We start from the raw sequence: 14,446 nt of genomic DNA, 5'->3' as shown, positions 1-14,446 counted from the left end.
ACTGCACCAGGTGGGTTTTCCAGGCACCAGGGGGGCATTGTTGCTATAATCGAGTGGGATCTCTTGGTAGAAAGAGGGCAGTGATACGCAGGTGGAGGCAAGGTGAGTCAGCCTGGGCAGCGGGTACTAAGTGACACTGCTTGAGGAAGCGGTTTCCTTCACGAGGAAATAGATGTTCTCTGACCTGAAACTCATGGTAGTGCCACTGTCCCAAGAGTTGGGAGTTCTTTGGAAATGGAATACGTAAGGAACTGGCAGTGGAAAAGACTCATGTAGGCTCAGAAAAATGTGGAGAGAGACAGTTTTCCCCCTAGCCAATTTTTTTCTGGTTGTTTTATTCTAGGCATTTTTTATTTTTTAAAAGTTTATTTATTGAGTCTTTCTACACCCAACATGGGGCTCCAACTCATGACCCTGAGATCAAGAGTTGCATGCTCTGACAGCTAGCCAGGAGCCCATCTATTAGGTATTTTTTAAAATCCTGCTTTTCCACGTCAAGTTTCCTATGGAAGGGATATGGGATTAAAGGGTATGAACTGGAAAGGGCCGAGGGGTCAGTATGAATGCACCACAGTGGCCTAACCGGCATAAATCTCGTTAAGAAATCTTGGGAATCAGATTGTGTATGTTTTACAAAGTCCCGTTCTCTTGCAGTCATCAGGTAGGCTCCATCTGTTGGGGAGGAGGTTGAGCATGTGTGAATTCAGGCCTGTGGATGGCTTGCTTACCAAGAAGCCAAGACCCTGAAAGATTCTACGCTAGGACCACAGACGACTTGACAGGTCTTAACACCCATCTTACTAGGTGTTAGGATGAGAAATGGTCACACACATGAGAGCAAAGCTTGGGTTTGAACCCTCCCCCATCGTGACCAGAAAGGAAACTTAAGCCACAGCATAAATTCTAAGCCCCTTCAGATCTGCATCAGATCACTGCTAAGATAATACAAGCATCTCCTGTTCTTCATAGGCATGAAACAGATCCTTAGTCTGCGGCCCGATCTACTCATAACTGAAGAGTTCTGTTTTACAAAGTTTTTTAAGATTGAAAATAAAAATCCAGCAAAAATTAAGACATGGCAGCTTCCAAAGCATAATTCGTATTTCACTCAAAATTTTACGTTTTAGCTTCAAGAAATAGAATTTACTGTTAGTGGGTTTATAAAGCCGTAATACTGGCAAGGTAAAGTTTCATTTAAACTGGCTTAATTCCTCAGTGTTAAGAATTTAGCAAGTAAAGCTATCAAATCTACAATTTTCCCGAATTCTGATGAACAGTTATTAATTCCATAAATTGAAATGCTGGCCTTCACCATTCCAACACAATATTCTTCCCAAGCAAAGTCGGTTTCACATTTGTCATATGATTTTTAGCCCTGGCTGAGTAACATAGCACTACAAAAATCTCAGATTACGTGGTTAGATTTTAAATGGAAACGTGCCAGCAGAAATAAGTATGGGAAGAGTCCACAAGAATGACCATTTGATCAATGCTGGAGTAGCTAGCTATAGTGTATTTAGAGCAATGTGTGGGTTGAAAGAATAAACACTGGTCAGTTGAAGCCCTAGACCAAGACAATGGTTAAATGTGAAAGATCTAAACTAAACTCACAGTCAGAAGGTGCTTTCAGCTTTAGTGCTGATTTTAAAAAGAATCTGAACCACCAGGGAGATGCATACTTACCCAGTAAAAAAACTAAGTTACCATGGGAGATTTTGCTCCAAAAGTACAACCTCACCTAATTAGGCCAGTAATTAGGCCGAAAGAACCAATTTTCAAATGTGCTTCAAGTGGTGAGCTTTTTAAACACCCTTTGGTGAAGTCTCACAAGCTCAATGGAAACCTTAAGATCAGAGTAAAAGGAACAGGCTATAAACAGCCCTGCAGGTGAGCAGACTAGGTCTTCTCCCCTTCCTCAGCCACTCAGCATCATCCCAGTCAGCACCTGCCAGGGGAAGAGGCTGGAGGGCTGGGGCAGGTTCTTTGAGCCTTCTCTTTTACATATTACACAGTGCACTGGCTTGCCTTATAATCTAAAGGTTCACATATTGGGGATTGTGTTCTACACTGCTTCCTGAAATTTTGTGCAAAAGAACTTCAGAACTAAGAAAGGTAATCCTTCAGGAGGAACCATTTTTGTTCGACTTCTAAGTTGTCCAGCATTAGGAAAAAAAGGCCCTTTCTGAACATTTGTGCTCTCCCAACCAGCTGGAAGAACAACTCTTCCACTCATAATATATAACCCGACAAGGGTATAGTATATGTTTGGGAAGAAGTAGCACTCCCAGCCTACCTGAAAAGGCCCAAGTTAATGTTTGGAACGTAAAAGAGGTGCTGAGACAGAACGGGGTATACAGTCTGCCTTGAAAAGCAGCCATTTGATGAATAGTCACAAATCCAAAGATTTTGGACATTACAGTAAAATTTCAGAACCTGCTGGTAAGAATAATTATCTTTCACACACATGGAGATGAAATGCTTTTTAAAAGTCTTATATCAAATGTCCTTTACACTGTACAGACCCATTTGTCACCCAAAATGACAAGGAGGCATCTTTTCCCTTAATCTTTTCAATCCCATGCAAACCATAACTGGGTACAAGGCACCAAATGTTATGAATTGTATAAAATTAGTTCACAAAGCTTTATCAATAAGTAAAACAAACTCCCATTTCCCCCTCCCTGCCTGCCCACCCACATCCCACCCCCACAACCCAAGCAAGTTTTCATTCTGTACTACTGTCAACCTCTCTCAGGCTTATGCCCCACTGCCAGCCAATTCACTTCATCAGTTCTTGCACTTGGATGGAGCTATAAGCATAGCCACAGTAGGGAACTCATACAATCATTGACTCTAGAAGCCTTGCCATTAAAAACAAAAATAAACTCTGCTATTGAGTCCATAGGACACATTAACACTTCTACAGTTTCTAATTTTATTCATGACATTTTAAGAGACATCTGGAAATTCTTTTCAGTGTGGCACTGCCCCCCTCAGAGGGCCCGAGAAGGGGCTGGATCAAAACTGGCAAGAGCTCTGCCCACCATTTAATAAGAGCTTCAGTTCCTGGCTGTTAAGGGCATTCCTATTTTTTTTTTTTTTTAAACTAGCATGGATGCTTATCTCAGAGGCAACCACAAGTATGAGGGTCAAACTAGACTGAGGTAAAAATCCTTTTTGAGGGCCAGGGTGCATTCATCTTGGCTGGCTACAGCAGAAAGTAAACACACCAGCCAACTACAAAGGGTTCCTGGAACGGGACACTAACTACTTGTCTGGGAGCAGTAGGCCCCATCAGGTTTAGTTAGGAGATCTTGGGTCTGATTTGGCAGCATCTAGTCAATGTCTACCTTGTTCTTATCTTCTTCTCTTTAGAATGTTTCAGTTTAAAGTAAGATGCAACTAAGAAATCCATCTACTTCCAATATGTAAATAAATTAAAGGCAAAGGGACACTTCCCTCACAACAGCCATTGGCTTATGCAGCAGGGAACTCTTTAATAAAAATCTCCATAAATACTAACTTCTCAACAGCGTCTAGTGCTGCTGCCTCTGGGTACCTGAGGTGTCTGTGACTGCAGGGGCACCTTCGAGAGTATGCAGCTCAGTGAGGACTCTGGTAGTGGTTTCTTTTCCAGCTTATTTTAAACAATTTTATTAGTTTGATACAGGGGTGCTCAGCTAAGTTAAGGGCTTATTTCACAAAGTCCTTAAATCTGCTTAATAATTCTTATAAATATTTGGTATAAAACTATCTTTAAAAATTAAATTTGAAGATCTTTTAATTTTTCATTAAATGTTCATTTTTCTTAAGTATTTCCCCCTGGACAGCCGGAGGGATGAAGTAGATGCTCTATTAGTTCTTTTCCATTTGTAAGTTCTCTTTATCTAGAATAATAAATATAGCATTCAAAGACAGATGAGGCACAATTTGTATTTTCTTTTTTACTCTCCTTGGGTTTTGTCTTTTGTTTTTGTTGAGTTAATGAACTTTTCCATTGCTGCAAAAAGTCATCATCAATCCTGCCAACTTAAAAATGTGGATCTAGAGAGTACAGCTTTATATCAGAGCCTCTGGCAACATGGGCAGCTGTAACACTTTAAAACAGTGTCCAGGAGAGGGCGAGCCCAGGCCAAGCTTGTACAAAGAAGCCTGCAGTAGACCATATAAACCAAATAGCATAAAAAATGCCATACGCTATCGCTTCCAAATAAAAGCTAAGTATTACAGAAATCTCACAGTGTTGGAAAAAGCAAGTTTAATTTAAAATATAGTCACTCCCCCTTCTTTATCAGGGTGAGCCATTTTGTCTGAATTTCTTCCATGTCTCAGCGCTACCTGGCAGGTCCTATGGGAGAGTTCATCTCAAAAGAGGTCAACAGCACATGCTACAGATCTGATCTGGAAATGGGGCTCACCGACACCCCTAAGCTACGACCCTCTCTTACCCTCTCTTTTCCCAACCTCCCACCCTCCCCCAAACTCCCTCCATATCTGCTTCCTTTGAGTGACAACAGTACTGCTACCTGAACTGAAACCTTATTATGAGACACTCAGCTTCTGATTGGCTGAGGCAGGCTGCAGCAGCCCCTGCAGTGACAGTTCCGGCTGGCGTTTGCTGTTCCTGGTGAGTCTAACTGCAGGAGTGAGAAGGTAAATTCAGTGGTCTCTGATGGGGAGGAGGGTTTCCATCTGGGCAGTTTCATTCCACTTACAAACTTAACCGCTATAAAAAGAAAGATGTATTTTACTAGCACTTAAGTAAAGGACAGGGCACTCTTCCCCCTACCCCCCACCCCCCTTCCAATGGGCTGAATGCAGGTGGGTAAAGAAACAGGGATTATCAAATTGGGGAGGAAACAGGCCAGGGACAGCAGCAATGAACTGTTTGGACGTAAGGGGGCAGATTCCTAAGCCCTAGGAAAGCAGAAGTTCCCAAACAAGAATGTTCTGTCCCTCCAGGTGCAAGAAAGAAGCTGCAGGCTAAGAAAAGCTGCACCCTGCACCAAGACAAGAACAGGTGATGGGCATTCAGATAAGACTGGGACTGCCAGGCATCCTTGCCTACCCTCAACTGAGTTCTGAGACAGCCTTGGACAACTGACCTAAAGACCAGTTTAAACCAAACCATGTGCTTGCCCTACACCTGAACCAGGGATATGCTATGGAACTGGGCAGCCAGAGATACCCTTAGGCTCAGCATGCAACAAAGAACAGGTCATCTGCCAGTTTATTGCTTCCCCATATGAACTGCTCCTTCTTCAGAATGAAGGGATGTTCATGCCAGTCTTAGATGATGTGGAATGATCAAATGGCACTAGCCAGGGAAGGTAGGAGACTTGAAAAACCTCCCATTTTGCATGGGGAAATTTGCTCTATGCATCTCATTCCGCTCTTCTGCTATCCCCTAAAAAAGGAAGTCTGCAAGTTTTCAACCCTTGAGGGTTACTTCCTTTGTGGGAACAAATCCTTATTATTCACCTCCTGCCTTGGAACCAATTCCATCCGGCAAGCTGCCAGCCCAGGCCCCTGCCCCCACCCCTTCACGTGCTCTGTCCAGGGCTGCTCACATCAGGAGGGTTCTTCTGGGGCTGCAAGGAGATCCTGATTAGCGGGGGGATCACATAATGGAAAGAAAACATGGCTGCTCTCCTGGCTACATATGATCAATTTACCCCCTCTTTCCTCCACCCAGATCCTCTATATTCAGAAGCAACTGATGAAAGAATCTTCATAGAAGTTACTCCTTTTGATTTGTTTTATCAAAGGAGGGAATTCCCAATCCATTCAAAAGGAAGTGACTACAGATTTTAGGATAAGACATGAGTCACCTGGCTGGCACCTTCTGCTGTAGTCCCAGTGAGGCAAACTTAGTATTTTGTTCCTGCACTAAACCTTACTTCCTGTAAGAGGAAAGATGTATAAACACCAACAATTTAAAAGCAAGCCAGTCCTTGAAACATGCCTCCCATTCAGTGGAAGGGCCGTGGTCTGCCCTCATCGTTGTTGCTGGACTGCACCTGAGCTTGGAGTTGGGTTTCTGAAATTCTTGCATTGCCCTGAACTGTTCTTTGAGTGTAAAAAAGGATGTAGGCTTGAGTTTTGCACACTTCCTCGACACTGCATACATTCAGCTTTGAGTCATTGCAGTGGACCCAAAAACCTAGGAAAACCAAAGGAAAGAAAGAGAGAAAGTGACTACCCCACTTGTATTTCCAATTGGCAGGCAAAACCAGGAGATGAAGAAAGGGACAGAGGAGTTCTGTACAGAGCCAACCCCTGACTGGTGGTGCTGGTGGTGGGGTAAACAAACCAATAGATTTCCCTGTGACGGCTGGCTTCAACTCCACCCAAGCCCACCAAAATACTGCTTACAGTATCGACTGGCTGTAATTTCTGTCCTCATTTTATCCAGGCTTTTTCATTGCTTACTAGGGCCCTCTACAAAGGCAGCCTGAAGACGGGCTAAGAGATGGGAAGAGGAGGAGCACAGGTGAAATGTACATGGGGAGGAGTGATGAAGGGAAATTTAGAAGGAATAAAAAGTTATTCCACCCCAGCTACCTTGAGGGGTAAGGGGTTCGTTATGAGAAACACAGCCGAAGCCCACCCTCCTCAGTGCAGTAGCTGGGAGGCTCTGGTCTGGGGTGCCCAGGACAGAAAGCTCCTTGGAAGGGGCCCTTGTATCCCCACACCTCCCACAGTAAGGGAGGTGGTAAGGACATAGAAAGTACTCGGGAAATGGCTTCAGCTCTATCGTGAGCTGGGGCTAATGAGACTCATACAGGATCTCTATGAGGTTATAAGAGTCATAGCATTTCTGCATAACTACGACGGAAATGGAGGTCTGTAGAAGTATTAAGAATCATGAGAAGCCTCAAACATTAACTGAGCATTATGTGCTAGGAACCGTGCTAAGTACTTTTACATGTGTCAGTTCCTGTCAATTCTTAGAACAATCTTATGTGGTCACTTGGTGTTATATCCAAAAATTGAATCCAACTTTCATAATTCTTTCCACTAGATTTTAATGTATGTAATATCCCCCTATAGATGACATAAAAGGAAAGTGATGGAATGTGGACAAACCAACCCTTTTCCGTGTCCCCCACCCCACAGAGTAAAGCGCACGCACCTCCCTCTGTGTTGTAGCAATAGGCTGTGTAGTGTCCTGAGCCAAACCCTTTCCCGTGATGCATGACCACTGCGGAGAGATCATAGGCAAAGGTCTCTTTGTCAAGAGAGGAGAGCATGTCCCTGCAGCAGTAAGGTTCCATGGTTAATACCTGGTCAAAGACGACATGGACCCCAATCTTCTCTCGATGATTACGGCCAGACCACCTAAAACAGGGATAGAAGTTTCTTATAGTAAAAAATGGCATATGCTATCCTAGGTAAAGGAAGGTAAAACAGGGAACCGAGAAAACATAACCTTTCAGATTTGGCTTCTGCATCAATAAAACAGTGATCAGTGTCCACATGTATTTCCTGTGAACGTTCCGTGACGTACTTTGAAACTAGAAGTCCCTAAAACAAGCAGTTCAGGCAATAATCTTTTTGTAGTTTACTGCCTGCTCTTCTCTTCACAGACTATGTCATTCTCGGCTCTGAAGATGACTTTACATAAGCCCAGGTGAGGCTAGAGAATCCTCAAGCAATATACACCCAGCGCGAGCTACCTGATGAAACAGGGCCATGAGAGCTGAAGCCCTGTCCTGGGCCCCCACGTTAACATGCCTTCCTGGGCGGGAAGCATGTCATCTCCATGGAACATGCAAGGTCTCTAGGGAACAGGCTTCCCTTCCCAACACCAAAGGAGACATCTGCCCTCACCAAAGCCTTTGAAGCAGCTATATCCCCAAGCTCACAACCACCTGGGAGCCCCCAGAGCAAGCTCACCTGAATCTTTTAAGGTGCAGCCGGAGGACCTGAGGTAGTCTGTAGATCATTAACTGCTTTCTAGCTTCACTCAGAACAAGGGGTTTGGGATTGGATTTTCGTCGTTTGCCTATATGGTTTGGGAAGGTATAAGACATAGATCATGAAGAGTCTTGTTCTTTCCTAGCTATGGTGAGACGACTTGCCACCCAATATGCCCTCTCCTTATTTCTCAGTACTGGGACCTCAGTTTCATCTGGGGCAGTGCTGTGACCCTCTGTCAGACTCTATTTCTCAGCGGACCCCCTCCCCCAATCCCCCGTGCCTTCCTGGTGCGGCTACGGCCCTTTTGCCAGAGAGGAAAGGGATGATTGTGTGGGGGCACTCTTACGATGACTGCAACTGCTCTTCTTCGACCATGAGGTAACCTTGGGGATAGAAGCCTTGAACTAGTCAAGTTGAAAAATGGAAAGAGCCTGGATCCCCAATGGCCGTGCAGATACTGTGCTAACCCCTAAATGTCCTTCAGACTTCTTTTATAAAACAGTAAAAACAAAACAAAACAAAACAAAACAAAACTGTATCTTATTTTAGGTCATTATTATTTGAGTTAAATGAAAAACCAAACCCAATCCTGATATATCCACTTCTAAATTTTTGCATCAAGTAGCCTCCAAAACTGGTATGGGTTTAGGGTGGTATATTCCTGATATCATGGATTTATTAATGGAATATACTGAAGGGTCACTGCAACAGCATGCATGCAGCATAGATGCACATTAGGGTTCTATGCCTATATATATGTGGGTTTATCACTTAAATTATGACACACCAGAATATAACTTTAAACGTTTTTGTTTTCATCAGGTAGGCCTAATTCTATCTCCTGCTCACAGCTAGTTGTATGCTGTTCAAACTCTCAACCTCCGTTTCTTCTGTAAAATGGGGAATAAATCATATAATTCAGGCTTAGGAAAAAAGTAAGGCAGCACAGGATTACCAAAGGACAGGATATGTAAACAGATTTTTTTTCAGCATGAATTGTTTGTGGCATATACAAATATTTAGAAAAGAAACTGGCTTTATAGTTTTATGCTGTACCTAATTTTTGGATAAAAGACTGCTGGACATGGAGGACCAGGTAGACAAAGGCTGGCCAAATTCATCCAGTCCAAAGAAGAACCAGTGCTCAGACTCTAATTTTGTTTCTAAAAATACCAAATTGTGAGAGGAAAGCATTTCTAAATTACATCAAATAAACAATGGAAATAAAGTTCTCTTAATTTCCATCAGAAGCCTTCTCTATACCCATTTACTAATGACTGCTCGATTATTAAATTAATTAGATTGGTGAATGGATGGGAATATAAAATTAGTGGTCCACTGTGATAACCGTTGTCTTTGAGATATCACGGTCTCAGGGTCTGAAGAGCCTGCCATCTAAGTCCTGTCTATACCACTCATGAAAGGCAGCAAATCACAACCAGAGGATGCTTCACGGGGCTTCCTGTGACAATAGGATATGGAGCTGCTGGTTCTTATAATGGAATGCAGCAGAATGGGTGTGTCACAGAACCTTTTACTAGGCCTGGTGGTCATGATATGTGGGGGCATGAACAGAAAGAGAATTCAAAAGGAGTCCTGGCCTTATTTTACATTCTAATTCACCAGCACATTTTTCAAAATTATTGCAGCACTGCCTAGGAACCCTGGCAGTGACTGCCACTCTCAGTAGAGGGAGTATGTGAGCTACCATGAAAACAATATAGAATCCGGCTTTTGTTTCCCTAAAATGAAATTCACAAAGAAAAAGAAATTACTGACTCTGTCTCCATTTGATTAAGGTGGCCACAAAGAGAGGGAGAAGACTGATAGTTTCAAAACTTCATAAGCACAATAATGCATCCCATACCTTCCCCACAGCTTTCCTTCCCTGCTATTATCTGAACTTGCCTAGAGAAATCCTGATCAACTGGCACACCTGGCAACCAGAAAAACAATCCTTTCTTGCAAAAATAAAAGTATTTCCTCCCTAATCTACCTTGTCTAAGAACGATGGACTTAAAGCTGTTAACATCCTTCTGTTCCTCACAAGTAAAACGCTTTATGAATCACTACCTTAAAAACAAAAACAAACAGATACTGCTGTAATAAGATAAGTCACTACCTTTATATCTCAATAAGGAACAGGACAGGTGACTCTATAGTTACCCAAGTACAGCATTTCAACTTTTGTTTAAAAATGGCAGAATAATATCAAGCATGACTTTTGATTTTTTTTGTCCTGAGGCTCACTAGTTGAAAAGACCATAGGCAAATATTTTAATAAGGGTCATCATAAGATTGTGGCTCTCAAAACTTAAAGTACAAACTATTTTATGGATGCAAACTGATTTCAAGATATCTACACAATCCATTAATCTTAGTTCCAAATCCTGATACGTCAAAAACCCAAACAGGAGCTTCAAGTATTTGCTGTACTGGGTTAGCAAAAGCACTGAATGTTAGAGTGGCAAGACAGACGGAGCTCTGAATAAGGTGCCTCTGTACCACATGGGGAGAGTCCACTTTAAAATGAGAGCCATGGGATCCCTGGGTGGTGCAGCGGTTTGGCGCCTGCCTTTGGCCCAGGGCGCGATCCTGGAGACCCCGGATCGAATCCCACGTCGGGCTCCCGGTGCTTGGAGCCTGCTTCTCCCTCTGCCTATGTCTCTGCCTCTCTCTCTCTCTGTGACTATCATAAATAAATAAAAATTAAAAAAAAAAAATAAAATGAGAGCCATGACAGAGAAATACTTTCTTATGACCTTCCCCATGTGCATGACATGTGAAGACATGTGAAGAAACAAATGCATAAAGTAACCACCTTATGTAGATGCACCTTATGACTTGCCTTCATGGTCTCCTACCAATCTATAGCATCGATTCTGACAGACTTGAAATCTACAAATTCAGTACAAGGCACAGGCTTCTGATACCGTAACCCTCAGAGTCTATGACATCGGACTTTAGATGAAATCAGGACTGTCAGATCTATGTTCATGAATTTAAATAGGACGCTTGTAGCACCATGTGGCTAAGTACTCATATTCTTAGAGCCCCTATTTCAGGATCCACACTTTCAAATGCCTCCCTAAATAACAGCTAATGTCAATCACAGCAGGAGTCAAAGGAAGCCCAACTCTTAGGTTTTGTTTTGTTTTTTAACATATGATGTCCACACACTTATTTTCAGAAAGATGGGAGAAAAAAAATCTTTAAAATATGCTTTAGAACCACTCAACATTATCAGTGTCACTTTTGACCAAAAGGGCAAAAGCAGCACTGTAAACTGACATTCCATGTGAATGTTCCCCCCGCCCCCCTCTATTCCCCCAGCACTCACTGTTACACTGGTCACAAGCGTAGATTCTCCCTTCCAGAGCCTCTGTCTCTGTGAACTTAGCCAGCATCTCAGTGAGCAGGCACTCTGTCTGATTCAAAGGGACAAACCCCTTTTCTATGCAGTGATACCGTTCAGGGAATTCCAGGGACAGATCCCAAAAGGGCTCAATGGTATTGGATTTGTAATTGCATGATATACATGTGACCTAGAATGAACAGATTGATTTACAGGTTATATAACCATCGTGCTTCCCACATACATTTTTGCTCAATTTATATATATAAAAAAAAACACCAAACATAACTTGCCAAAACTACATTTATAGTTTAATTAAAATATTAAATGTGACCTTAAGAGCATTAGAGATAGTACTATCAGTATATATTTCTAACTATGATGCTAGCTGGAACTGGAAAATCACACAGCACACAAGGATTATCACCTCCCCTTTCTCTCCCAAAGCATGCTCTACCATTCAGTGCTGTAGCAATACAGACTGGAAATTATCACAGGACCATTCTCGGATCAGTCTGAAATAGAGAATTGGCAGATTCCTGTCTGTTCTCTCATCCTTACTCCTTCCTCGTCCAGACTTTGTCACTTCTACCCACTCCAACTTGCCCTCTTTTTTGCCCTTGTCTCTGGCAGTATCCCTACATAGACCCCTGTATTCAAAGAGCCTCAAAGTACCTTATGATCAGACCTCCTCGCCTACTGTAACCTTCCCAGATGCACCAGTGGTTCTTCTTGTGGACCCACAGTGGGTAGAGGAAATGCCCATAAATACTCCCCCTTTACACGCTATAAAACAAAACCTCTTCTCAATCTATTCATCATTCTTTTAAAACCCTAAATACTGAGACACAAACCTCAATAACATAATGTAGAGGTGCCCACGTTTTTAAGTCTAATAATTCTTTCTGCACATTCTCACAAAGTTGTATCTATGAGTCTTTGCTTATGTCCCTACATGGCCTATGATCTAGTAAATGAGAGATAATGGGGAACAGAAGGGGGACTTGCTTAGGCCTTTAGCATCCTCCTAGCCACCTCCCTTCATTGTATGTAAAGAATGTTCTGGAAGGAAATAAGGCTCTTTCAAACTACTATGGAACTAGGGTTATAATAGACAAACTGTTCAACTTCCTAAAAACTGATCAAGGATGGCCTGCCAACAAGGGGTTCTTAATTTTAACAATGAGAATGTTATATTACCTATATCGTCATTGAAGGTTAAAGACATTCGCTGAAGATGACGCGATATGGCAAATTCAACCGAAAATCTGCCCAGAGGAGGCAAGTTCACCAACAAGGCCATTACAACGTACAGCACAGCGGAATGTACAATGGCCACCCTCCGATACGTGTCATCACAGCAAATGCTGGCTATCCTAGTTCGCCCAATGACCCCGGGAAGGCATTCACGGGAAGCCCACTCTATCCAGCAAGTCTCCATGCGATGTGACAGGCAGAGTCGGGAGCAGGGTGCGCCAACCTTACCTGACTGAGTAGCTGCCCGTGGAATATGGTGTTCACTACCTTTAAGACCTGTTTGGTGAGCTTCCTCTGGGAGAAGGGGATGAGGATCCGGCGCGTGGTGCCCTCAGACTCGAGCTCTTGCTGCACTTTGTGCAACAGCTCGCAGAGGAATTCCTGCGCGTCCTGCTGGTCGTAGCCACGGAAGGCGGGGATCAGGCTCCACACGGAGTGAAGCATGGCGAAGGGGGACACCAGGGCCCACTTCCCGGACCACATGACTCGGAAGAGGGTGTGCAGTTCGTGACAGAGGGAAATGTGCTTCGAGCTCGGCTCCTTGTTCTGTATGAGTTCTAGGCTCCTGCTGATGGAGGCCCCGCCGTTGAAGCAGAGGCCCTCGCGCTCGCACGCCTCGGCCCCGCCGCTCCTGGCCGACAGCTCCGCGGCCGAGGCGGCCGGCCTGCCCGAGAGCGGGGCCTTCCCGTTGGGGGCCTTGGGGAACAGCTGTTGGGTCTGGGAAGGGTCGAGGTACAGAAAACACTCGCGGAACTTCTGGAGGTGGCTGAGCACCTGCAGGATGGAGTTCATGTAGCAGGTGTTGCCCAGGTTGCGCAGGCCCGTGACGCCCGGCGCCATGGCGGGCGCGCGGCGCGGCGGCGGGCGGCCCCCGGCGGGCGCGCGCGGCGCGGCGGGGCGCGGGGCGGCGGCGCGGGGCGCGTGCAGCAGCAGGCGCGCGCTCTTGCGCGGAGGGGCGCTGGCCAGCTCCTCCAGCAGCCGCCGCTTCACCTCGCGCCGCCGCTGCCGCGCCGCCTCCTTCTTCCGCTCCAGCGCCTCCTCCTGCCGCCGCTGCTCCAGCTTCGCCTGGCCGCGGGAGCTCTTCTCGAACCACAGCCGCAGCGTCTTGGCCAGCAGGCGCTGGCGCCGGTACCACAGAGCCGTGAGCATCTGCGGCTGTCCCTGAGGAGCGCGCTGCGGCAGGACGGCGTCCTCGCCCGAGGCCATGGACCGCAGCGTCCGCCCGCGCCTCAGCGGCGGGTCCTGCTTCTGGCCCCTGACCGCCAGGAGGGAGCTCCTGAGCAGCTTCAGGTCCCCCTCCGGGTTATCGTTGAGCACGTAGTCCTTGCACAGGTAACAGAACACGTACAGGTCCCGGACCTCCATGGCCAGCGGGTGCCCAGTCTCCTCGAAGTGTTTCAGGGCGTGATCCTCGATGTAGCGGCCGCAGGCCACGTGGGAGCACTTGAGACAAGCCCACACGGACTCGGTGGTGGCGCACTCCCTGCAGCACCACTTCTGCGGGTTCAGGATGGAGTGGTCCTGGGCGAGCCGCAACCGCCCGACATGTTTGCATCTATCCATGTCTTATAGAAGGCTCCACTCTTTCAACCTGGCACGACAGAGCCCCCAGAAAGAGAGAGAGAGAGCTTTCAGCAAAATATTCTCGAAAAAGGCTTGCAACTGCCATTGTCAACTCAGTGTTCATTAGTTTTCAATTCAAAATTGGTTCCTTTGGAAGGAAGTTAAAAAAAAAAAAAGAAAAATACTGGAGGGAGGGCTTAGCACCAAGTTGAATCTAAACATTTTCTAAGCTTGTATTGATTCTTGAATATCAGCTAATTTTTATGTGAGGCTGATTTGTATTCCTGAGGAAATGGCATTACTTTTAGTTCACATTGCACCCAACTGGCCACCAGGAGAAAGAAATTT

At 45.0% G+C, this 14,446-nt stretch overlaps 1 protein-coding gene and 1 long non-coding RNA gene across 9 annotated transcripts in view; one reads left to right on the top strand and one right to left on the bottom strand.

The window, feature by feature from the left end:
* The first annotated feature begins 4,870 nt into the window (after nucleotides 1-4,870).
* Nucleotides 4,871-9,170, top strand: LOC121472483. The gene is made up of 2 exons (XR_005982934.1): nucleotides 4,871-5,330; nucleotides 7,590-9,170. It is a non-coding gene; the product is annotated as an uncharacterized LOC121472483 (long non-coding RNA).
* The window catches only part of USP49 (ubiquitin specific peptidase 49), a 93,178-nt gene continuing 84,615 nt past the window's right edge, over nucleotides 5,884-14,446 (bottom strand). For all 8 annotated transcript variants that reach the window (XM_041723593.1, XM_041723617.1, XM_041723586.1 and 5 more), the window contains 5 exons: nucleotides 12,764-14,126; nucleotides 11,264-11,468; nucleotides 7,900-8,008; nucleotides 7,136-7,341; nucleotides 5,884-6,163 (listed from right to left, as the gene is read on the bottom strand). In XM_041723593.1, the coding sequence (XP_041579527.1) occupies nucleotides 5,973-6,163; nucleotides 7,136-7,341; nucleotides 7,900-8,008; nucleotides 11,264-11,468; nucleotides 12,764-14,098 (2,046 nt within the window). In that variant the 5' untranslated portion in view covers nucleotides 14,099-14,126 and the 3' untranslated portion in view covers nucleotides 5,884-5,972. The remainder of the gene's footprint in view (nucleotides 6,164-7,135; nucleotides 7,342-7,899; nucleotides 8,009-11,263; nucleotides 11,469-12,763; nucleotides 14,127-14,446) is intronic.

The sequence above is a fragment of the Vulpes lagopus genome, chromosome 1 (assembly GCF_018345385.1).
Source record: "Vulpes lagopus strain Blue_001 chromosome 1, ASM1834538v1, whole genome shotgun sequence".
Taxonomy (NCBI): domain Eukaryota; kingdom Metazoa; phylum Chordata; class Mammalia; order Carnivora; family Canidae; genus Vulpes; species Vulpes lagopus.
Note: the sequence above shows the minus strand (reverse complement) of the source record. Positions and strands in the feature narration are given on the sequence as shown.